The 20,878-nt window shown below is 44.7% G+C and overlaps 1 protein-coding gene across 4 annotated transcripts in view; it reads left to right on the top strand.

Moving 5' to 3' along the window:
* col6a4a (collagen, type VI, alpha 4a) overlaps window positions 1-20,878 on the top strand; it is a 75,345-nt gene that overhangs the window by 28,654 nt on the left and 25,813 nt on the right. For 3 of the 4 annotated variants that reach the window (XM_019364405.2, XM_019364404.1, XM_019364406.1), the window contains 20 exons: window positions 1,520-2,122; window positions 2,486-3,073; window positions 4,443-5,012; window positions 7,027-7,647; window positions 7,754-8,314; window positions 8,902-9,459; window positions 10,775-11,353; window positions 12,498-13,076; window positions 13,187-13,539; window positions 14,719-14,797; window positions 14,876-15,021; window positions 15,768-15,860; window positions 16,293-16,346; window positions 16,752-16,823; window positions 16,907-16,933; window positions 17,019-17,063; window positions 18,002-18,055; window positions 18,798-18,860; window positions 20,163-20,228; window positions 20,529-20,582. In XM_019364405.2, coding sequence (XP_019219950.1) covers window positions 1,520-2,122; window positions 2,486-3,073; window positions 4,443-5,012; window positions 7,027-7,647; window positions 7,754-8,314; window positions 8,902-9,459; window positions 10,775-11,353; window positions 12,498-13,076; window positions 13,187-13,539; window positions 14,719-14,797; window positions 14,876-15,021; window positions 15,768-15,860; window positions 16,293-16,346; window positions 16,752-16,823; window positions 16,907-16,933; window positions 17,019-17,063; window positions 18,002-18,055; window positions 18,798-18,860; window positions 20,163-20,228; window positions 20,529-20,582 — 5,765 coding nt within the window. The remainder of the gene's footprint in view (window positions 1-1,519; window positions 2,123-2,485; window positions 3,074-4,442; window positions 5,013-7,026; window positions 7,648-7,753; window positions 8,315-8,901; window positions 9,460-10,774; window positions 11,354-12,497; window positions 13,077-13,186; window positions 13,540-14,718; window positions 14,798-14,875; window positions 15,022-15,767; window positions 15,861-16,292; window positions 16,347-16,751; window positions 16,824-16,906; window positions 16,934-17,018; window positions 17,064-18,001; window positions 18,056-18,797; window positions 18,861-20,162; window positions 20,229-20,528; window positions 20,583-20,878) is intronic. The other variant, XM_019364407.1, reaches the window with a different exon arrangement.

Raw genomic sequence — 20,878 nt, 5'->3', positions numbered from 1 at the left:
TGAGCACGTGGACGCGCACAATTAACAAGCTCACGAACGCACAAACACAAAGCTTCGACTGGTGTCTGGTTGCATAAAACATTTTCCTTCTTAGGTCTCAGACTCCAGATTAAAACTTCCTCCACTGATCCTGTTGTTCCAGCATCACTGCCACAGAAACATTTAGTATCTGTTTAACCACAAATTACTTCTCCAACAGTATGTAGAGCTGGACGTTTAGGTGCAGGCCATGGTCACTGTCAGTAATTAAACTAATAAATAATTTATCCCTGAAAAACGTAGAATTAACTTGTGGATCATGACTGGAAATAAAAAAGCAGATTGAAGTCAGCAGCGTGTAGCCAGGACTCCCGAAATGTGATTCGTCAGCAGTGCTGAGACGTCTGCAAAGGGGATGAAGTCCAGTAGAAGACAGAATACATGTGTGTGAATGGGAGGGGGGCAGGTGACAGGTGAACATGCAGGAGCAAAAATGGTGAAGGTTTAAATAGCTGCAGTCAAACATCCACAGGACAGTGCACAAGAGAGGTGAAGAAGAGTGCAGGCAGGGTGGAGCGGGTGGAGGCAAATGTGACTGAAGGATAGCAGCAAGAGTGAAAGGGAAGGGTCAAGGATGGAGGTGAGACTTGGTTGGAGACGGTGGAGCCGAGCTGAAGATGTTCAGTGAGCAGGATGGAGGGAGGGTGGAGAATGAAGATGCAGCTGCAGGCAGGAGAAGAGGAAGACGTTGGGATAGGTTGAGGTGGATGCAGATGATCCACTGTGAGCAGCAGAAAGAAGGAAGACCCCGGTGTGTGGCTCTAATCGGCGCCTCGGGCTGTGTCCCTGGTTCTTCTCCACACGGCTCGTTTTACCATCATTAAGCTGCACAATGAGGGAGCAGTTTTCTGGGTTTGAAAAGTTTCTTTGGATGTTTTCATAAATCTTTCAGTGTCCAGCAGCTGTACTTTAAAAAGGACCTCTGTAAAAATAGATATGACTCCCTCTTATTAACCAACAGTATCTATAAAAAATGGATGAGCCTGACCTGTCGTGCTGTCATTGGGCCTGATTTGCTGTACTCCAACTGGAGCACGCTCACGTTTAACCTGTTCAAGGTGTTTCTGAGACTGCCCTGAAGTATTAGGGTTAGTGTGGAAATGTTTTTGCAGCCAGGCACATGAATGAGATGCAAGGGTTAAAGGTCGGGGTTTCGTTAGCAGTCAGGTAATCTTTCCTTTTTCCAGCAAAGCTTTCTGAAGGCAATAAACACCAGCTGTAAGCCATACGCCTCTTTTTATCATTTTCCTCACGCTTTTCCACCCTGAAGGTAAGTGCTGCTCCGGTCCAGAGGTTTTTCACAAGCTGACGGCAATGTGCCCATTTTTCTTTTCTCGCAGTCACATGACACAGCCCACCTCTGTTGTCTATAAGCCACGCTAACACTTCACCTCATGCTGCCAAACGTTCTCGGCTACTGAGAGATTTCCTTTTAGCATCCAGCAGTTCCTCTCGGTGACTTAAAGACCTTTCCTCTTAGTCTGTACTGAAGAGGCCGTGGCAGACATCGTCTTCCTGGTCGATGGCTCGTGGAGCATCGGCGCCGAGAACTTCGAGCAGATCCGCCAGTTTCTGTTCACACTGGTCAATAGCTTTGATGTCAGCCCTGATCATGTCCGCATCGGCCTTGTCCAGTACAGTGACAATCCACTCACAGAGTTTCTGCTCAACACCTTTGACAACAAGGAGGACATCCTCAATAACATCATCAAACTGCCTTACAGGGGGGGCGGAACCCTGACCGGTAAAGGCTTGGAATTCATGTTGAACGAACACTTTGTGGGGAAAGCTGGAAGCCGAGCTGTGCAGAAAGTGCCGCAAATTGCTGTGGTGATCACTGATGGCAAATCCCAAGACGATGTAGAGTCTCATGCTAAGAACCTGAGGAGAAGAGGGATTGTTTTGTATGCAATTGGTATCAAAGATGCAGATGCAAGCCAGCTGAGGGAGATTGCAAATGACGATCAGCATGTTTACAGTGTATCAGATTTTGCAGCGCTGCAGGGAATTTCTCAGAACATCATCCAGACGTTATGCACGACTGTAGAAGAAGCCAAGCGACAACTCCTGCAACTGTCCCAAGGTAAACCCCAAAAGGTTGATTCTGTTCATCTGGACGTGGCGTTTTCATTTCGTCACTCATCCAAGTGACTTCTTCAGTCTCAGCTGACTGCAGGTTTCCCCAACCTCATAAACAGTACATTTGCACAATGACTGAAAGCAGCCCACTGACTAACAATGGGCTGTGAGGTCAGGTTCATCATCATAAACATGCAAACTGTCGTCTCAAGGTAAAATAAGTCTAAGAACCAGTCCATTGACCATTTATTAAATATAAAACCGGGAAAGCCCCGCCCAGATTTTTATCTTTCTCGAGAAATGTAAATATCCAACAGGTTTCACTGGCTTTCCTCGTGTTTCTGACTTTCTTCTTCTTCTTTTCCAGAATGTGCCAGAGCCACCGTGGCAGACATAGTCTTCCTGGTTGACAGCTCATCTAGCATTGGCGTTGATAACTTTGAGGAAATTAGGCAGTTTCTCCGAAGTTTCATTTTAGGGCTTGACATCGGCCCTGACAAAATTCGGATTGGCTTGGCTCAGTATAGCGACGAGACCTACCAGGAGTTTCTGCTGAAAGATCACATGGACAAGGATTCTCTGCTGGCCGAAGTCGATCAATTTCCATATCGAACAGGAGGCAGAGAAACGGGAAAGGCTATTGACTTCCTCCAGTCAGTGTATTTCACCAAGGAGGCAGGGAGCCGGGCGAGCCAGCGAGTTCCTCAGTTTGCTGTAGTCATCACAGACGGGGACTCCACGGACGATGTAGTCGAGCCCGCCAAGCGCCTGCGCGATCAAGGAGTTATCATATTTGGCATTGGGGTGGGAGAGGTTAACCAGCAGGAGCTCGAGTCTATCGTAAACCTACCTGCACACCACTTTCTTTACACTATCGATAGCTACCAGGCTCTACAGCGGCTAACAGACAGTCTGCTGCAAACTGTATGCATCTCCGTGGAGAGTCGGAGTCAAGGTGAGACAACAACTTAAAGAAAACGTCCTTACAGAATTGTTTATTATAAGAGAAGGAAATAAATACCTTAATGTATCTGCTGCTTGTTTTTCTTTGCACTGGTCAGCGATTTAAGATGTAACTGCATCAGAGCATTTCTGCTCAGTTTGCATCAATAGCAATCTGGGAACGTATCGGCTGATCTCCTGATTTAGAGATGTTAGTCCAGTTACCCGCAAGCTACAGCGGAAGCCCTGAAGGCTTTTCTCATCCACCAGTCAATGTTTATGAAACAGATACGTTCTTTGCTTTAAAGCAAATAGAAAGAAAAACCCCCGACAATCAATGACAACGTTTTTTCCAGCGTATTTCAACAAATACCACCCCTCGTTCAAACGTGATTGGTCGGTAGCATGTGGACTCTAAATCACGTTACATTTTCTGACATTCTTGATTCAGTCTTTATTATTTATTATAAATGAAGAAATTAGGTTGTTTAAGTTACACTTCCTTATTTTTACTGACATTATGACCAGTTTTTCTTTTTTTTTTTAACTGGTTAACAATCACTGCTGACTATAACTTCATTAGGGTAAACTGAACGGACTATTGTCCAGCTTTGGTGGAGCCCATTGCAGCATAACTAAGGGAGGATTCAGGGTCACCTGGTCCAGCCCTAACTATATGCTTTAGCAAAAAGGAAAGTTTGAAGCCTAATCTTGAAAGTAGAGATAGTGTCTGTCTCCTGAATCCAAACTGGAAGCTGGTTCCACAGAAGAGGGGCCTGAAAACTGAAGGCTCTGCCTCCCATTCTACTTTTAAATACTCTAGGAACAACAAGTAGGCCTGCAGTGTGAGAGCGAAGTGCTCTAATAGGGTGATATGGTACTACAAGGTCATTAAGATAAGATGGGGCCTGATTATTTAAGACCTTGTATGTGAGGAGCAGGATTTTGAATTCTGGATTTAACAGGAAGCCAATGAAGGGAAGCCAAAACAGGAGAAATCTGCTCTCTCTTTCTAGTCCCTGTCAGTATATTAATATAGTAGGTAAGTTATATATGATCTGGCGTGCTGTGTCCTCTCTGAGTTTTCAGAGAGGTTTTGGAAAAAACACAAAAAAGGAAATTAGAAGCAACAAATGCATCGCTCTGAGACAGGGTGTTTCTAATTTTAAAATATTGTGCAGATGAAAGAAGGCAGAGAATCGTACCATCCATGGCAGGCTTGTGGTTACAAACTGAAATTAAAACTAGGAGTTAAAAAACAACAGTTTTTGTTAGTTAGAAAATTCCAAACCTTTGTCTTTTAGACCTGCAGGTAGTGTAATTTCATATAAATGGAAATGTATCTAATAATAGTGAAGGACTGTTTTCTTCTTAATTTACAGCCTTGGCAGAAAAGTTTGCAGACATTTTCTTCCTGGTGGACAGTGGCATCAGTCAAGCAGATTTCCAGCAGATCAGATCCATCCTGGTCCGACTGGTCAATCAACTCAACATTGGAGCTTCTGGCTACCGTCTTGGATTGGCCCAGTATGGTACGGTTACCAAAGTGGAGTTTCTTCTCAATACTTTCCAAACCAAAGAGGACACGCTTGCTGGTGTAAGGTCCTTCCGCCAGAGCCGACTTCAGCCCAATCAGCCACGCTACCTGGGCAGCGCACTGGAGTACGCCAGCTCTAACTTCTTCACGAATGAATCAGGAAGTCGGGCATCCCAAGGCTTCCGACAGTTTCTGGTTGTTCTAAGTGGAAAAGACTCGGATGATCAGGTTTTTAAGCAGACACGTCTGATCAAATCTCTAGGCGTAACTATCGTTGGAGTGAGCCTGGGTGCATCAATGGATGAAATTCGTGTAATAGCCACAGCACCGCACGTGTACGAGTCTACCATCAATGCAGTGCCTACGCTGAAGAACGTTTTTGAAGCGGAGGAAGTGGAGATCACTCTCACTCGAGGTGAAAAGTCTTTACTTTCATTATTGTTGTCATCAGTCATAAAATCAACTCCTGTGCATCTCTGAAGTGTTTTACAAAGGATATTCACAAAAGAACAGTCACATAAATTACCTTTATTACCTTTAATCCTGATGATAAACTTATCCTGCCGGAAACGCCAGCCAGCACGCTGTGGCGAGAATATCCGAGATGTGGGAGTCTTCATGCTTCCATATTTTAACATTTATTTTTACTTTCACATTTTCAGTCTGTTAGATGCAGATAGCACTGCACAAATTACCCTTCGCTGCTGATATTTAGATTGATCTTCCCTGCAGAGAAATCACAGCCTTCTAGTTGGATTAGGTCTATGTTGTTGTGAGAAAGTCACAGTTTTATCATATGCTAGGTTTAGACAGTGCAAACACAAGGTCACGGTTTGTGTTAAATGCACCACTTCACAACATAAATGTGTTTATTTGTTGCATTTAAATGTGACAGTCATTCATGAGTGGAAAGTAGCCTGTATGGCTTGGTAAGAGACAACTGCTGCTAGCTTCACGGGCAGTACAACCAACATCATTGAAATATATTTAACTGAAACTCTATTACACTTCAACATCATCAAAACACTTTGTGAAATGCTAGTACTCACTTCTCAGCATGTAGTGGGTGTCCCACTGTGACCGCCTACATGAGTTATTAAAACAAATAACATGGAACTGTTTGTTCTAATGCTCCTCGACAGTATATGTGGACTAATTCTTTAGTTTGATTGCGGAATATGAGGGCAATACAGAAACAGGCACCCTGGATAGGAAACCTCTACCTTTATTAGCTGTCACATACCTGGAATTCTGTGCCAAAGGAACAACATCCAACCAAATGACCTACTAGCAACTAGGGATGGGTATCGTTTAGATTTTATCCAATACCAGTACCAAACCAGTACTTTTGAAACGGTGCCGGTGCTTAAACGGTGCTCAAACCGGTGCTTAAAGAATGAAGAACACAAACTTTGTCCAAAAACCTCTCATGTTCAGCAGTTTTCCACTTTTTCTTTGGTCATTTTAGCCTTTTTGGCCAGGGTGAAGGGAGCATCTGCCATCAAACAAGAAGACAGCCGCATGTAACTACGACAGTGTTTGCTAGTTCACCTTACATGCATTAATGTAATAATGTGGTTAGCCTACTCAACGTTAATTACACACGAACAACATGAAGCTACTCACGCAGAGAAGAACGGCTGCTGCTGCCATCATCATCATCCTCATCATTTCTGCTACACTGACAGGGCTAGGGGCCAGGACTCTACTCTTCAGGTTTTTGGGGGATGTTGCTAACTCCGGGTCCGATAACAGGCACCACACCCGCAGTAGATGTGCACGGTGTGAGGTCTCGCAGCAAGCTATCAAACACGGCGCATTTCTTTTAAAAAAACGCTATGCGTCGCCAGGTGTTTCATCAGATTTGAGGTGTTACCTCCTTTGACAGTATCACAGTATCAGCTTAAAGCACTTGTTTCAGGCTGCTGAGTTTGCATCTTTTGCTGTGAAGTACAGCCAGACTTTGATCGCTTTGCCTTGGGCATTTTTAATCTGTAGCTCTGCTCTAAAAGAACGTACGTACCTGGCCCCGCCTACTATCCTCGGAAACGTAAAATGATTGGCTAGAATCCAAAGTGTGTGACATCTCAGGAAAAAAAAGCACCGAAATAAAGCACTGAAATGTGCGCTTCTTTTCAGTCTGGTTACTACCATATATGTCAGAACATGGCACCGGATACCGGTACCCATCCCTACTAGCAACACATATTTAACCCTAATTCCAAAAAGTTTGATGCTGTGTACTGAGATGTGAGATTGTATTCTGCTGTTATTCCCATTTTGTACAGCATCCCAACCTTTGTGGAATTGGGCTGCACAATAACAAAAACACAAGTAAAAAGAATTGTTGTGGTGTCACCGTCACATCTGGAAAGGTACCAGAATACTTGAGTGACTCTGGAATAACGAAATTATGATTTCCTTTACAGACTGCAAAGCAGCCAAACTGGCAGACCTCGTCTTCATCGTGGACGAGTCGGGAAGCATCGGCTCTGAAAACTTCGACCTGGTGCGCTCTTTCCTGCAGTCAGTTGTCAGCGGCTTGGACATCGGTGACAAGAGAGTTCGGGTGGGTATCGTTACGTACAGCGACCGAGCCACAGCGCTGGTCTACCTCAACAGCTTTAATCAAACGGACAGTTTGCTGAATTTCATCAAAATCCTGCCTTATCGCGGAGGTGGTACAAACACCGGCGCTGCCCTCGACTTCACCCGCGAAAATATTTTCACAGAGGACGCTGGAAGCAGGAAAGATAAGGGTGTTCAGCAGGTGGCAGTCGTGATCACAGATGGTGAATCGCAGGATAACGTGACCGAGGCAGCAGCTGCTCTCCGCCGTGCTGGTGTCACCGTTTACGCTGTAGGAGTCCAAAACGCCAACGAGGCTGAACTGAACCAGATAGCGTCCCACCCCCCCAACAAGCACGTGTTCATAGTGGACACTTTTGACAAGCTGAAAGGTCTGAAGAAGAACCTGCAGAAGACTCTTTGCTATAACATCATTCACCAGGCGGTCTCAGTCAGCACAAGAAGAGCTGGCATCAAAGAAGGTGTGGACCAGCATGTTCTTACACTTTCATGAGTTAACTTGAACATCATGACTTTTTTAACAAATTTAAAGATGCAAAACTCAGAATGTTTGCTTTTCCTTTCCAGGCTGCGTGCAGACCGATGAAGCAGACATGTTCTTCCTGATTGACCACTCGGGAAGCATTCACCCCACTGACTTCTATGACATGAAGAAGTTCATCATTGAGTTTATTAATACCTTCCGTATCGGGCCTCAGCATGTCCGAATGGGCGTTGCCAAATACGCAGATTCGCCAAACCTGGAATTTGATCTGACCGATTACACAGATGCAACCACGTTGGAGAAAGCTGTGGAGGAAATTATACAAGTAGGTGGCGGCACACAGACGGGGCGGGCCCTGGAATTCATGAGTCCACACTTTGAGAGAGCTGTGGCCACTCGTGGTCACAAAGTCCCAGAGTTCCTGGTGGTCATCACGGATGGAAAATCTCAGGATAAGGTCAAGGTTCCAGCAGAGCGACTGAGGAAGCAGGGTGTCATTGTCTATGCCATTGGGGTGAAAGACGCCGATGTGGCTGAGCTGGAAGAGATTTCCGGCAACCCCAAGAGGACTTTCTTTGTCAATAATTTTGATGCCTTAAAGCCGATCAAAGATGACATCATCACAGATATCTGTTCTCCAGACGGTGAGGGGAAATGAACCACACTCATGTTACAAATGCATGTCTAACAGTTACAAGCAGCACATACTTTTTACTGCAGGTGCATTTTTTTCATTTTCAGTGTTTAAGTCGTTGTATATCTCATTGGGTTTAAGTATAATGAAAAGGGCCATATAAAACTGCCATATTCAGCCTTAAACCAGTAGTTAAGAGTAGAATGAAACTGAAATAAGCAAAATGAAAGTAGAACAGATTTTACTGATGACATAAATCGTTGGATATCAGGGAGTTCGTCACCTTAACAGAAATGAGTTTTTACACTGAGAAAGACACTGTTTTAAGTGTTAGCATAAAATACTGAATTAATATGCATGAAATTGTAGTACTTAACAAATACCACCAGAGGAATAAGATAAAAGTGAGCAAATATTAACCAAAATGTATCTATACATAGAGACAGATATATAGATATTATATGCTGCACATGGTCATTAAAGGCTGGAGAGGACAAGAGCCATCCAACGCAGGACACCTTTGTTTCTTAAAACAGGGTTATTATCATGTAACATGCAGGCAGCGATGCTAACATGGCTGTGCTACTCTGCCTACAGTTTGTAAAGATATACCAGGCGACCTCGTCTTCTTGATTGACAGCTCTGGAAGCATCTATCCCGAAGACTACACAAAAATGAAAGAGTTCATGAAATCGGTCATTAGGAAGTCCATCATTGGGAAGAATGAGGTGCACGTAGGTGTCATGCAGTTCAGCACTGTCCAAAGACTCGAGTTCCCACTCAACGTCCACTACACCAAAGAAGAAATGTCGACAGCCATCGATAACATGGAGCAGATGGGTGGAGGCACGTACACGGGCAAAGCCATAAGAGAAGTGTCTCAGTATTTTGATGCAGCCAGAGGAGGACGGCCCAGCCTGAGGCAGAGGCTAGTGGTCATAACAGACGGCGAGGCCCAAGATGCAGTCAATCGCCCCGCTGCAGCTCTGAGGGCCAAAGGAGTGGTGGTCTATGCCATTGGAGTGGTGGATGCCAACACCACCCAGCTGCTTGAGATCAGTGGATCCCCAGATAGGATGTATGCTGAGAGGGACTTTGATGCTTTGAGGGACTTGGAGAGTCAAGTGGCTTTGGAGCTCTGTGATCCGGAGAGAGGTGAGGGGAGACTGGGACCAACCCGAAACATGAACTATATCCTCATTTTTGTAAATATTTTAAAAAGTCTTTACAGTTTGCAGTCTAGTGCCAGGCAGCGGGGATGAGATCATTCAAGTCTCAGGCTTCTTACTTTAACAGGTTAATTCACAAAAACACTGCCATTTATTGAAACATCATCATCCTAAAACTAGGTAAGGAGTTTCGTTGACTGAAGGTAACACACTAGTCTGCTAGTTAACAGGCTTTTTGCTGTAATGAGACGGATCCTGTTCTTTAATATGTGTTTGTGTAAAGACAGGAAAGTATGTCTGTGAAGGTTCTCAGTCATCCAAGGCAGGAAAGATTTTGTCATTCGTCCACTCATCTTTCCAAGGAGGGGAGGATAAAAAAAGGGTCCTCTGTTTTTCAGACCTGTGTAGCTACACTGTGAACTACAGTATTCTAATGAGGTCAATGTGGTGGTTAGGACTGAATTCAATTTTATTTATACAGCGCCAAATCACAACATCAGTCAGCTCAAGGTTCTTTATATTGTAAAGTAGGCCCTACAATAATACATACAGAGAAAAACCCAACAATCATATGACCCCCTATGAGCAGCACTTTGGCGACAGTGGGAAGGAAAAACTCCCTTTTAACAGGAAGAAACCTCCGGCAGAACCAGGCTCAGGGAGGGGCGGGGCCATCTGCTGTGATTGGTTGGGGTGAGAGAAGGAAGACAGGATAAAGACATGCTGTGGAAGAGAGACAGAGATGATTTTAGCAACATTATAGATTAGCGGGGAACTTCTGGAGCAGATTAGGGCCTTTCTGTTTGGGTGTTTGCATCTGCTTGCAGCTTTCTTTCAGTGGCTCCAGTTTCTTCCACCATTAAAACCTATTGTGGTACATCAGCCCTACATGATAAAGAGATCCTCGTACACCTTCACTTTAATATTTTAACCTCCTAGGACCTGGCGTCCACATATGTGGACATCACATTTTGGGTTTTCTAGACCACAATACTTAATATTTCTCTACAAGGGCCTAATATCCACTTACGAGGACATTATACAGCCACTTTTCTATCAAAATTAAAAACAAATATCTTTATATGTGGATTTCATTCTTCTCAGAAAGAAAAAATAGGTAAAAAAAAAAAAAATCTGGTAATTCTTTGTTTTTTACATTCATCAGGTCTTAATCAGCCCAAATAGCAAAGAGAAATTAAAAATGCATGCCATGAAAGGGTCTTAGGAGGTTTTAAAGAGCTGTTCCTTGACGTTCCTGCTCCTGTTCCCTCTCACCGAACATTTCTGTTTTTTACCACCAGAATGCAAGAAGACAGAAAGAGCTGACATCATTTTCTTGGTGGACGGTTCCACAAGCATAACCCTGAAAAAGTTTCAAAGCATGCTGAAGTTTATGCAGTCGATGGTGAACCAAACCACAGTTGGCAAAGACCTGACTCGCTTCGGTGTCATCCTCTACTCGAATGAACCCAAGTCTATTTTCACTCTCAATCAGTTCAGCTCCAAGCAGGAGGTTTCCAAGGCCATAATGGCTCTCAAATCCCCGTATGGAGACACGTACACTGGCAAAGCTTTGAAATATGCTCTACAGTTCTTTGATGCAAAATATGGTGGACGGGCAGAGTTGCAGGTGCCTCAGATCCTCATGGTAATTACCGATGGCGATGCTACTGACCCATACAGTCTGAATGAACCATCTGTGGCTCTGAGAAACAAAGGGGTCACTGTCTTCAGTATTGGAGTGGAAGGAGCCAACAAGACACAGCTGGAGGTCATGGCTGGTCATGATAAATCCAGAGTTTTTTACGTGGATAACTTTGATGCCCTGGAAAAACTCTACAAAAACATCACACAAGTCCTGTGCAACTCCACCAAACCAGGTAAGCAACTAAACGTCTAATTACATCAGACAAAAGAAAAATAGATTTGCAAGGATACAATAAATGATGATACTAATAGCACATTTCTGAATTTCAGACTTGACGTAAATAATCCTCAAATTGATTGAGAAGAAGCATTTTAAAAAACTTCCCAAATCATTGTAAGAAAAGCAAGCAGGAAGATTTTATATTGGCAACAGTAAATTGAGAAGTTTTCTGGGTTTTTTACACTCATCAGGTCAGATATTTGATTTCTACAGTCAGTACGGCATACTGGATGTCTTTAAACACCAACTTGTCACATGATACTGATACATCTTTGATTAGCAAATGCTCACAAACACATTATTCAACGGTCACAAACATCTGACCGAAGTTTGGATAACAAATCACTTTATAGCTTGGTTAACACTTGTTTCCACAGCATCCCACAGATGCACCGCTAATTAGTGCGTAATGAAGTCCCCAAATTTCACTCAACAAAACTGGAGCTCAGATTTCTTGATAAGTCTGTTAGTACTATTAACCTAACAGCAGCGATATTATTGGTTGGTACATTGTTGCATTAAAAATGCTTCAGTTCAAAGACTCCAATTAGCTGTTCAATTCAATTCAATTCAATTCAATTCAATTTTATTTATATAGCGCCAAATCACATCAACAGTCACCACAAGCCGCTTTATATTGTACAGTAAAAGATGTTAAAGATGCTATCCCCCTAATAATGCAAATAATAATGCAAATTGCCTTCTTAATAATACCTAAAGGCCCATGTTATTAAAAAAACGTCTCCCCCTGCACAGTTGCCATGAAGTGGGAAATTAGCTTGTGTATCAGGCGGTAAACGTGTTTATTTCTGCTGTCACGTTTTAAGGTGAGAGTCTAGGGGGCTGACTCACTGCTGGAGCCTCTGCTGGATGTTAGAGGAACTGCAATTTTTGGCACGAGTCTAAATTTTTAACCCTGGGCTAAAAACTGGAAACAACTAACCAACAGCATCATACGTGTGGAGCACCGAATGTGTTTAAAATATGAGTTGCATGCCATCGTCACAAAAATCATCTGTATTTGTCAACAAAAAACCATAAAGAGCCTCCACACAGTGTATGGTCCACATCTCTAATATCTGCGTTTTCATTTACAGTTTGTGAAAAACAAAGTGCTGACCTGGTCTTCCTAGTTGATCAGTCGGGTAGCATTAGCCAAGCTGACTACGCAGTCATGAAGAACTTCACCATAGATCTCATCAACAGCTTCAAAGTCAGTGAAGACTTCATTCGTGCTGGGTTTGCCCAGTTCAGCGACATTTTTCAACACGAGTTTTACCTCAACCAGTTCTACACTGAGAAGGAAATATCGGATCACATCTTGAAAATGAGTCAGCGTGGGGGAGGAACCAACATCGGACTGGCCCTGACTTCCATTAAGGAGTATTTTGAGGCATCGCGGGGCAGTCGTAAATCTGAAGGCATCTCCCAGAATTTGGTGTTGATCACAGATGGAGAATCGCAAGATGATGTTGAAGACCCTGCCATCGAACTAAGGGCTCTGGGAATCGAGGTGTTTGCCATCGGCATTGGAGATGTCCACATTCTGGAGCTGCTGCAGATCACCGGAACACCGGAGAGCCTCTTCACTGTGCAGAACTTTGGCAGCTTGGAAAATATCAAGCAAAAGGTGGTCGACACCATCTGCAAATCCAAACTTACCCCAGATCGACCAGGTGAGTTTGAAAAGTGGATGTTGTAGTGATCTTTTGTCTTTGTCTCCCCCTCTTACCTGCCATATCCACCTGTCTTTGCCAAAAAATATATACAAATCTGTCTGTTACAGCCTGCAGCATTGACATCGCCATAGGATTCGATATTTCTAGAAGAAGAAATCCAAATGAGGTGCTGGTCAGCGGCCACAACAAGCTCAGGACCTTCCTGCCAGAGATCGCTAATTACGTTTCCTCAGTACAAGGCCTGTGCTGCCTCGGCCCCGAGCCCATCAAACCCAACGTAGCCTATCGAATCGTGAGCCGCGACGGAAACACAGTGGAAGACTTTAGCTTTTCGGAGTACAGTAACAACGTGGTGACAAAAGTCATGGACTTTAATTTAGCAGAGCCTACGTACTTCAACACTGCTCTGCTCAGATCCTTTGGGGAGAAGTTCAAGCTTCAGTCCAATGCTGGTGTGAAGGTGAGACCGAGTACTTTCATGTATAAAAAAGTACTTTGTATAATTGTACTGGGTTCCCCATCCTTCTAAAGGTGACTATTATGAATCTGGAACAAGGCTGAAGACAGTACTGTAGAAGTTTAGCCACAGGGTACTTACTTGCTAACAGTTTATACACCGATGGTTCGCATCGAGGGGGCGTGTGTTTACACGTGAGGGATCACCTTCGTGACTATAGACGAGCGCTCTGCCTTTCACACACTGAGCAGTATCAGTGGATGAAAGCTTTGTAAACTTCTGCATTGCCCTGGTTTTCTTTCTTCAGAGGCGGCTGCACAACTGGCTGCTGATTTCATAAACAGGAACTGATGCTGATGGATCCTGTAGACATGTCCATTACATTTATCTTATGCAGTTTAAATACGCGCGCGCACGCACACGCACGCACACACACACACACACACACACCAAAAAAGCTGGAAAAGAAAAGGAATAGAGTTTAGGGACCAGTGTGCTGCCTGATCAATCACATAATTCCAGTTACTGCTTCACTCATCTCTGAAGCTTCCCAATAAACTGCGTTGTAAGACTTCCGAACACGCTGCACTTGAAGGCGTTCTTCAGCCAGACGGCTGTTTCAGTTTGGAAGGATTTTTCCAGAATACTGGAATTCCTTCTGTGTGGGAACGATGATGATTCACAGTAAAGGAGTATGGAGCAGCTGATAAATGACCAAGTGTGGATTAAACAAACCATGTGATTTATTAGTGAGTGGAAGCCGAGCAGCACAGCTGGAAGAGGATCACTCAGTGTTTGTTAATCACACAGTCTGATCCCGTCCTGAAGATGACGCCTGTTTTTAGTCCGTCCTCTTAAGTCTTTTGTCTATTTCCTGGTTGGTTTGCAGAGTCTTTACCTCACATAAAGCACCTTGAGGCAACTTTTGTTGTCTGTGACATTTAAATAAAACTGAATTGAACCGAATTTTATCCACATGGAGCAAAAACGGCAAATAAAATGAGTCCAGAAAAATGACCAAATCACTTTGCACTCTTCTCTCTTTAGTTCTACTTTTCAGAATTTATGCTAAATGTCTTTTAAAATCAGTCTTAACAATGATTAATACTAAAACCATTTCCTCCTCCATGTTGGTGATGGCATAGAGGGAACTTTGTGACGTGTGGCTAACCTTTCCATCAGGTGCTGGTGATCTTCTCAGATGGATTTGATGAAGATGTGATGATGCTGGAGAACGAATCAGAGTCACTGAGACAGTCTGGTAAAAACAGCTTCACTTGTTCACTGTTGAATATAACTTTACGGACACATTTCACATCAGCGGTATCTTCTCTCGCAGGCGTCAGCGCTCTGCTGGTTGTGGCTCTCGAGGGAGCGCGTTACCCCACCCAGCTGCAGATGGTGGAGTTTGGTCGAGGTTTCGGCTACAAACTTCCTCTGAGCATCGGCATGCCGAGCATCGGCAGCACCATCCTCAAACAGATTGTAAGTGATTCATGTCGCTGCAGGAAAATCAACCTCACACTTTGACGGGGAAGTGACTGATTTACAGTCTTCAGTTCAAAGCTGGTTTATTTTTGCATGTAGCTAGCTGCTTCTGATGAATGCTGCAGACAGAACAACTGTTCACAGCAACAACAACAAACTGTCATCTTTAATTTCTGAACACTGAATCACACTGAGGTTCAGAGGAACAGCTAACAGATCATCTGCAGAGGAATGGCTTATTTGAAGAGTTTCAGTCAGGTTTCAGAGCTCATCACAGCACAGAAACAGCTTTAGTGAAGGTTACAAATGATCTTCTTATGGCCTCTGACAGTGGACTCATCTCTGTGCTTGTCCTGCTAGACCTCAGTGCAGCGTTCGATACTGTTGACCATAATATCCTATTAGAGCGATTAGAACATGCTGTAGGTATTACAGGTACTGCACTGCAGTGGTTTGTATCATATCTATCTAATAGACTCTAGTTTGTACATGTAAATGTACAAAGTCCTCTTCACACACTAAGGTCAATTATGGTGTTCCACAGGGTTCAGTGCTAGGACCAATTCTGTTTACATTATACATGCTTCCCTTAGGCAGCATCATTAGGAGACATTTTCACTGCTATGCAGACGACACCCATCTTTACTCTGTGTGTGTTATCTGGCTTCATGGACAGATGAACCTCAGATTTCCTGTTTCTTTAACTTAATCTTTAAAAAGTGTGTGTCTCTTTCTCTCTGCAGGACGCCGTGTCAAACAGGGAGTGCTGCGACGTCATGTGCAAATGTTCAGGACATGAAGGCATCCGTGGCTCTCGGGGCCCCCCGGGGTCAAAGGTGAACTGAAATATTCACGCCTTTCAAGTTGAAACAGAATAACAGAGACTGTGCCCGAAGCACTAAAGAAGCTGGACCAAACAGACGCTTTCAGTGATTTCATAGAGTTAGAAAGTGGCTGGGTTTATATTTCAAAGTGAAGCAGGAGCAGACTTGGGAGGTGCTCAGAGGAATGATTCTTTAAACTCAGCTGGAATGTCGGATTAATATATAAAAGAGAAAATATTTGAAAGAGGGAAAAAGAAGGAAAAACAGGAAAGGGGGCAGAACTGGATGTTTCCTGGTTTTTATTTTCAAACCTTACTCAGACTTAGTGAAGCAGTAGGCGAACATTAGGAAGCATGGAGGCATGAAGCTGTCTGTCTTTCTGACCTGTGAAAGTTTCTCTTCTCCTTTTTTGCACTGAACCGTCACCTGTATTTTTAAAAACAGGGCACGGTTGGACAGAAGGGTCACCCCGGCTTCCCCGGAGAGGAGGGCCTCGCTGTAAGTGCTTCTTCATTCGCTTCATACACATGAACTCATCTGCACACATGCCTCAGCGTCTCTCTAACATCCTGGTTACTCACAGAAGATATATATCTCATCGAATATACTGCAGTAAAATAATCGGCACGTGAGTCCATCTGCTGACACTTAAAGCCACAGAAAATATATTTGTTGTTACAGCGTCTCCATTACGAGTCTTTCTCTGCAGTTTTACGTCACTTTGAAGTGTTGTTGAGGGCAAAAAAGACGTTTAAATAAAGAGATAAACATCTGTGAAAGTGGTCTCTGTGAGTCAAAAAGGACCAATAGCATCACTCTGTCTGCCAGCTGCTCAAACGTGGATGACAAACCATCATCTGCGTCTTTTGCTGCGTCGCTGCTCACTCTGACTGTGTGTTGCAGGGCGGGCGAGGTTTACCTGGACCGAGCGGACCTCAGGGAGTCCAGGGCTGCTCGGGAGTCAGAGGACAGAAGGTAGAGCAGTGCCGCTGAAATGTCCTGGAGCAGATCTGCCAGAAGCCGATGTTGATGATGTGTGTGCATTTGTGTGTTTGCAGGGCTTCAGAGGACTGCGAGGAGAAAGGGTGAGTTACTCAGGAATGTAGGAGGAAGGACAAACACTCACGTCCTGATAAAGTCTCACAGAGGACTTTTCTTCCACCGCCGCAGGGCGAAGACGGAGAGGACGGGCTGAGCGGAGTGGACGGAGAACAGGTACCGACACACAGATAACATAGCTTCATCCTGATCGCCTTCATCGTCAGGTATCTCTGTGATCTGTAGCGTGAGATATCCTGACACGTAAACAGGAAGGATGATGTCAGCCAGCCTGACAGAGAAACCTGAGTCACACCGACACTAACGACTGAATCACCACATTTCTGCTTTCTTTGTTTATTTTCCCAATAAACTGGTAACTAAACATTACTAAATAATTATTTTAGCCATAACATCAATGAAATATTTAATAAACATTTGATAAATTATTATGTTATGTCATAGCTGCTGGTGGCTCAGCTTCCTATGTTAACCCGAAGCAAAAGTAAAAGGTTCATATGAATAATATCACACCATCGTTTATCAACACTGTTACGTTTCCTTTAGTCTTTTATCCACTCAGCAAAATAAGCACCAGACCCCCGGCTTTTATTTTGAAAGTTTCTGCTAACCATCAGGCTGGTTGTCGATGCCAGTGGCTGCCTCTGTAGAGACTCTGGTATCCAGCTGTTGGGCTGCAGCTGGTGTTGGTGGTCCAGGTTCGGTTCTGAGCTCCTCTGTGAGCCGGCCAGAACCGGCAGCACGGGGAGATCTGGTTCCTGAGCTCAGTGGGTGCAGAGCTCACAGGCAGTGAAAGCACACGGAGAGTACAAACACAGCATGTCAGTGCGCTGCTTTTCCTGCCTCGATGGTCAACTTTCATTTTCATCATGCATCAAATGTTGATCATATTACCGCCACCATAAAAATGATTAGTAAACAGCCTGAAGAGTCAGTGACAATGATCCAAAGCTTCAGCTCAGATTTGACTCACTGATGGAGAGGACTGAGTTTCTGTCCTCATCATGGAGGAAACTAACGGGCGTGCTCAGGAAGGGAGCTGATTGGAGGGGTTTTCCATGCTTAATGGCATTCCTGTGTTTCTGTGTCGGCAGGGACTGACAGGACAGGATGGAGCCCGAGGAGAGAGAGGACACCCCGGCAACCCGGTAAAAAAACAAACAAAAACAACTATATAATGTTATTAATAACGTCGAAACTTTTTAGGACAATTTTCAAATGAATTCTGAATTTCACTGAAGTCAGTGAAGGGAACTAAGAATGAGGCAGCGGTTTGTTTTGGACCGTTGGAGGTTGTTACGGAGGACAGACAGAGATGCACATTTCAAAGTGACTCACAGAAATCACGGCGGGAGAAAAAGTGTGAACTAAAAGTTATTTTACATGATTGGGTGACAGTAGAGGACAAATTTCAAATACCGCACACTTCAAATGTTGGCTCACGTAACGACCGACCTCTTTAAAGAAACAGTCGAACACGAGAACGTCGGGACTGAGCTGGAGGAAATCTGAAACATCTGATGATTAACGGCAGTGAGGTTTTCACCGAGGAAGGAGACAGGCTGTGGCATCTGCACAGCAGATAGCAGTTAGCAGATGTTACAGATGTTAGCATCAGTTCTGAAACATGTCAGTTTATGATGAGAGGCTCCTGAGAGCAGCCAGATCAGTCATGTGTTAATAAGAGTGGGACGATCGGAGGGGTCAAAGGTTGCCGAGCTACAACCGCCTGTTTCTGCACGTGTCGTTAGTGAGTTTCAGTAAAGCCGTCTTGGTGTCTTTAGAAATGAGGCTGTAATGATCCGAAACAGTGGGATTTAGAGGAATGATGCTGGTGGTTGCTGACCTTTGACCTCTGCTTATATTGATGGCTTGAACTCTCGTCCTTAGGGTATCCCAGGAATTAGGGGGGAGACGGGGGTGAAAGGACAGCAAGGACTGAGAGGAGATCCGGTGAGTGTCCAAACATTTCCTCGTCTTCTCTCGTCTCTCCTCCTCTCTGAGCTGTTTTCGGCTTTTTCGTGTTTTCTCTCCTCCTTACATCAACATTTCTTCTTCTTGGTTTTTGATATCCTGTCCTGTCTGCCAGCTTCTGCACCCTGAATTGTGATGCCGAACACATTTAGCTTTTCCAAGAACAGATACATGTAGGCTCCTCTAGTTCATGTTTATTTATTCATTTCCATTTGTGCTATTTCAGTTATGACTTATTATATGTGCTATAGCATGGAGAGGCAGGGGTAGAATAAAGCAGCCAACCCGAGCCACCAAGACAGCGCGCCAACAACCAAACCACAACCTCCAGCCATGCACCCCGGGACCAAGAAGCACCCGCATTCCAGGGAGGGGCAGAAGCGTCCCGCGGGGAGCGGTGACCATGGGAAGGCCCAGGCATGCACTTCCCACCCCCACCCCGCCCACCCCGTGGTGCCAGCGAGCAAATGGGCCGAAGCCAAAGCGCACCACAAACCCCGCCTTTAACTGGGTTAAAGTGTTAAAGTTAAAGTGGGTGTGTGGGCGTGGGCGTGGGGGGGGGTTGCACATTCTTCTTCTTTCCTGTATTTATTGAGGCAAAGCTTTGAACTTTGTCAGGGCTTTTTAATAGCAAACTGTGATGAAACCCAGACAGCCAGGATGTTCATCACACACGAGCGTATTAATCTGTGCATGAACAGCAGATGCTTAAAGTCATCGGTGTGTTTGTGAGACTGTGTTTGTTTGTCGAGGAGCGATGAAGGCCGGCGCCTGAAACACAAACAAACACAGAGAGAGTTCAGATCTGGAGATGAGACTCTCACACGAGCCGGTCGTCTGTCCTCAGACAGGAAGCTGAATCTGAGAGCTTCAGTCTGGATGTTTCAGTGCAGAAACCAGCTGCACCAACCAAAACCAGAAAGTCTTAAACTGTGAGGTGGGGACATGAAACTGTGTTCTGATGATCAAACTGGTATTCAGGTATATTATGTTTATCGCTTTGGAGGACAACTACAAATGTTTGAGCACCACGAGGGTTTTTAATGTGGCACAAACGGGACTGAGGGCAGCGGATTCCAGCTCTGTAATCCTGGACTCCAGAACAGTCCTCGCTGACGCCGGCGCTAACGCGAGGCGAGCTGCGACCGAACCACACACTCAGAGTAACCACAGCCCGTCTGCCATCACACATATTTTTAATAAATGTTTGCGTGGAGCACAGCTGGGCCACAGCTGGAAGCTGACTGACTTTAATCTGTGGCTTCGTCTTTCTTCTGACAGGGACAACCGGGGGCCGATAACACCTCCCCAGGAGCCAAAGGAGACCCAGGAAACGCCGGGCTACCGGTGAGACAAGTCCCAGAGCAGACGCTCTGGTCATCCTGCAGGCGCAGCAGAAATGTGTCTCACATAAATAAAAGTAGACACCTCGATTCTCTTTATCTGTGTTTGAGGGCAAACCTGCTGACATCTGTTTGGAAAAGACTTCATTTCTCTGATTTCCAGCACTGATGTGAAACCTCAAAGTCTGACTTTGAGGTTTCTCTAACAGATTCCTGCTGCGTATGCACATCTGTTTAAAAAGCGTGCTGGTGTCATCGCCGTCTCGAATCCCTGCACTGAAGTGTCATGTGTTCAAATCCACAGGGAGCACCTGGGCAGGACGGCCGGTCCGGAGAGTCCGGGATCGTCGGAAACCCGGTGAGCTTCTTCATTCTCAGCACGAGGAGCAGATCTTATTTTTCCAGGATTATTAAAGCAGCTATGATGAGATATCAGCCAAACAATCCTGTACTCTCATGTAATACTACCATGAACCACAGGATGGGGCAGCGAGTCAAACACGAGACACTAACTAGCATTAGCTCAGCGTTCGCACAGATCTCTTACCAAAGTTAGCCGCCTGCTTCTGGCAGCTGGAAGTCGTCTCTCACTCACTAAAACCTTGTGAATGAACTTCCTGCCAGCTCTTCGTGAACGCTGTTTTTTCTTTAACC

Source organism: Oreochromis niloticus, linkage group LG11, assembly GCF_001858045.2.
Source record: "Oreochromis niloticus isolate F11D_XX linkage group LG11, O_niloticus_UMD_NMBU, whole genome shotgun sequence".
Classification (NCBI taxonomy): Eukaryota; Metazoa; Chordata; class Actinopteri; order Cichliformes; family Cichlidae; genus Oreochromis; species Oreochromis niloticus.
The sequence above is the reverse complement of the archived record's forward strand: the minus strand, read 5'-3'. Positions and strand labels throughout refer to the sequence as shown.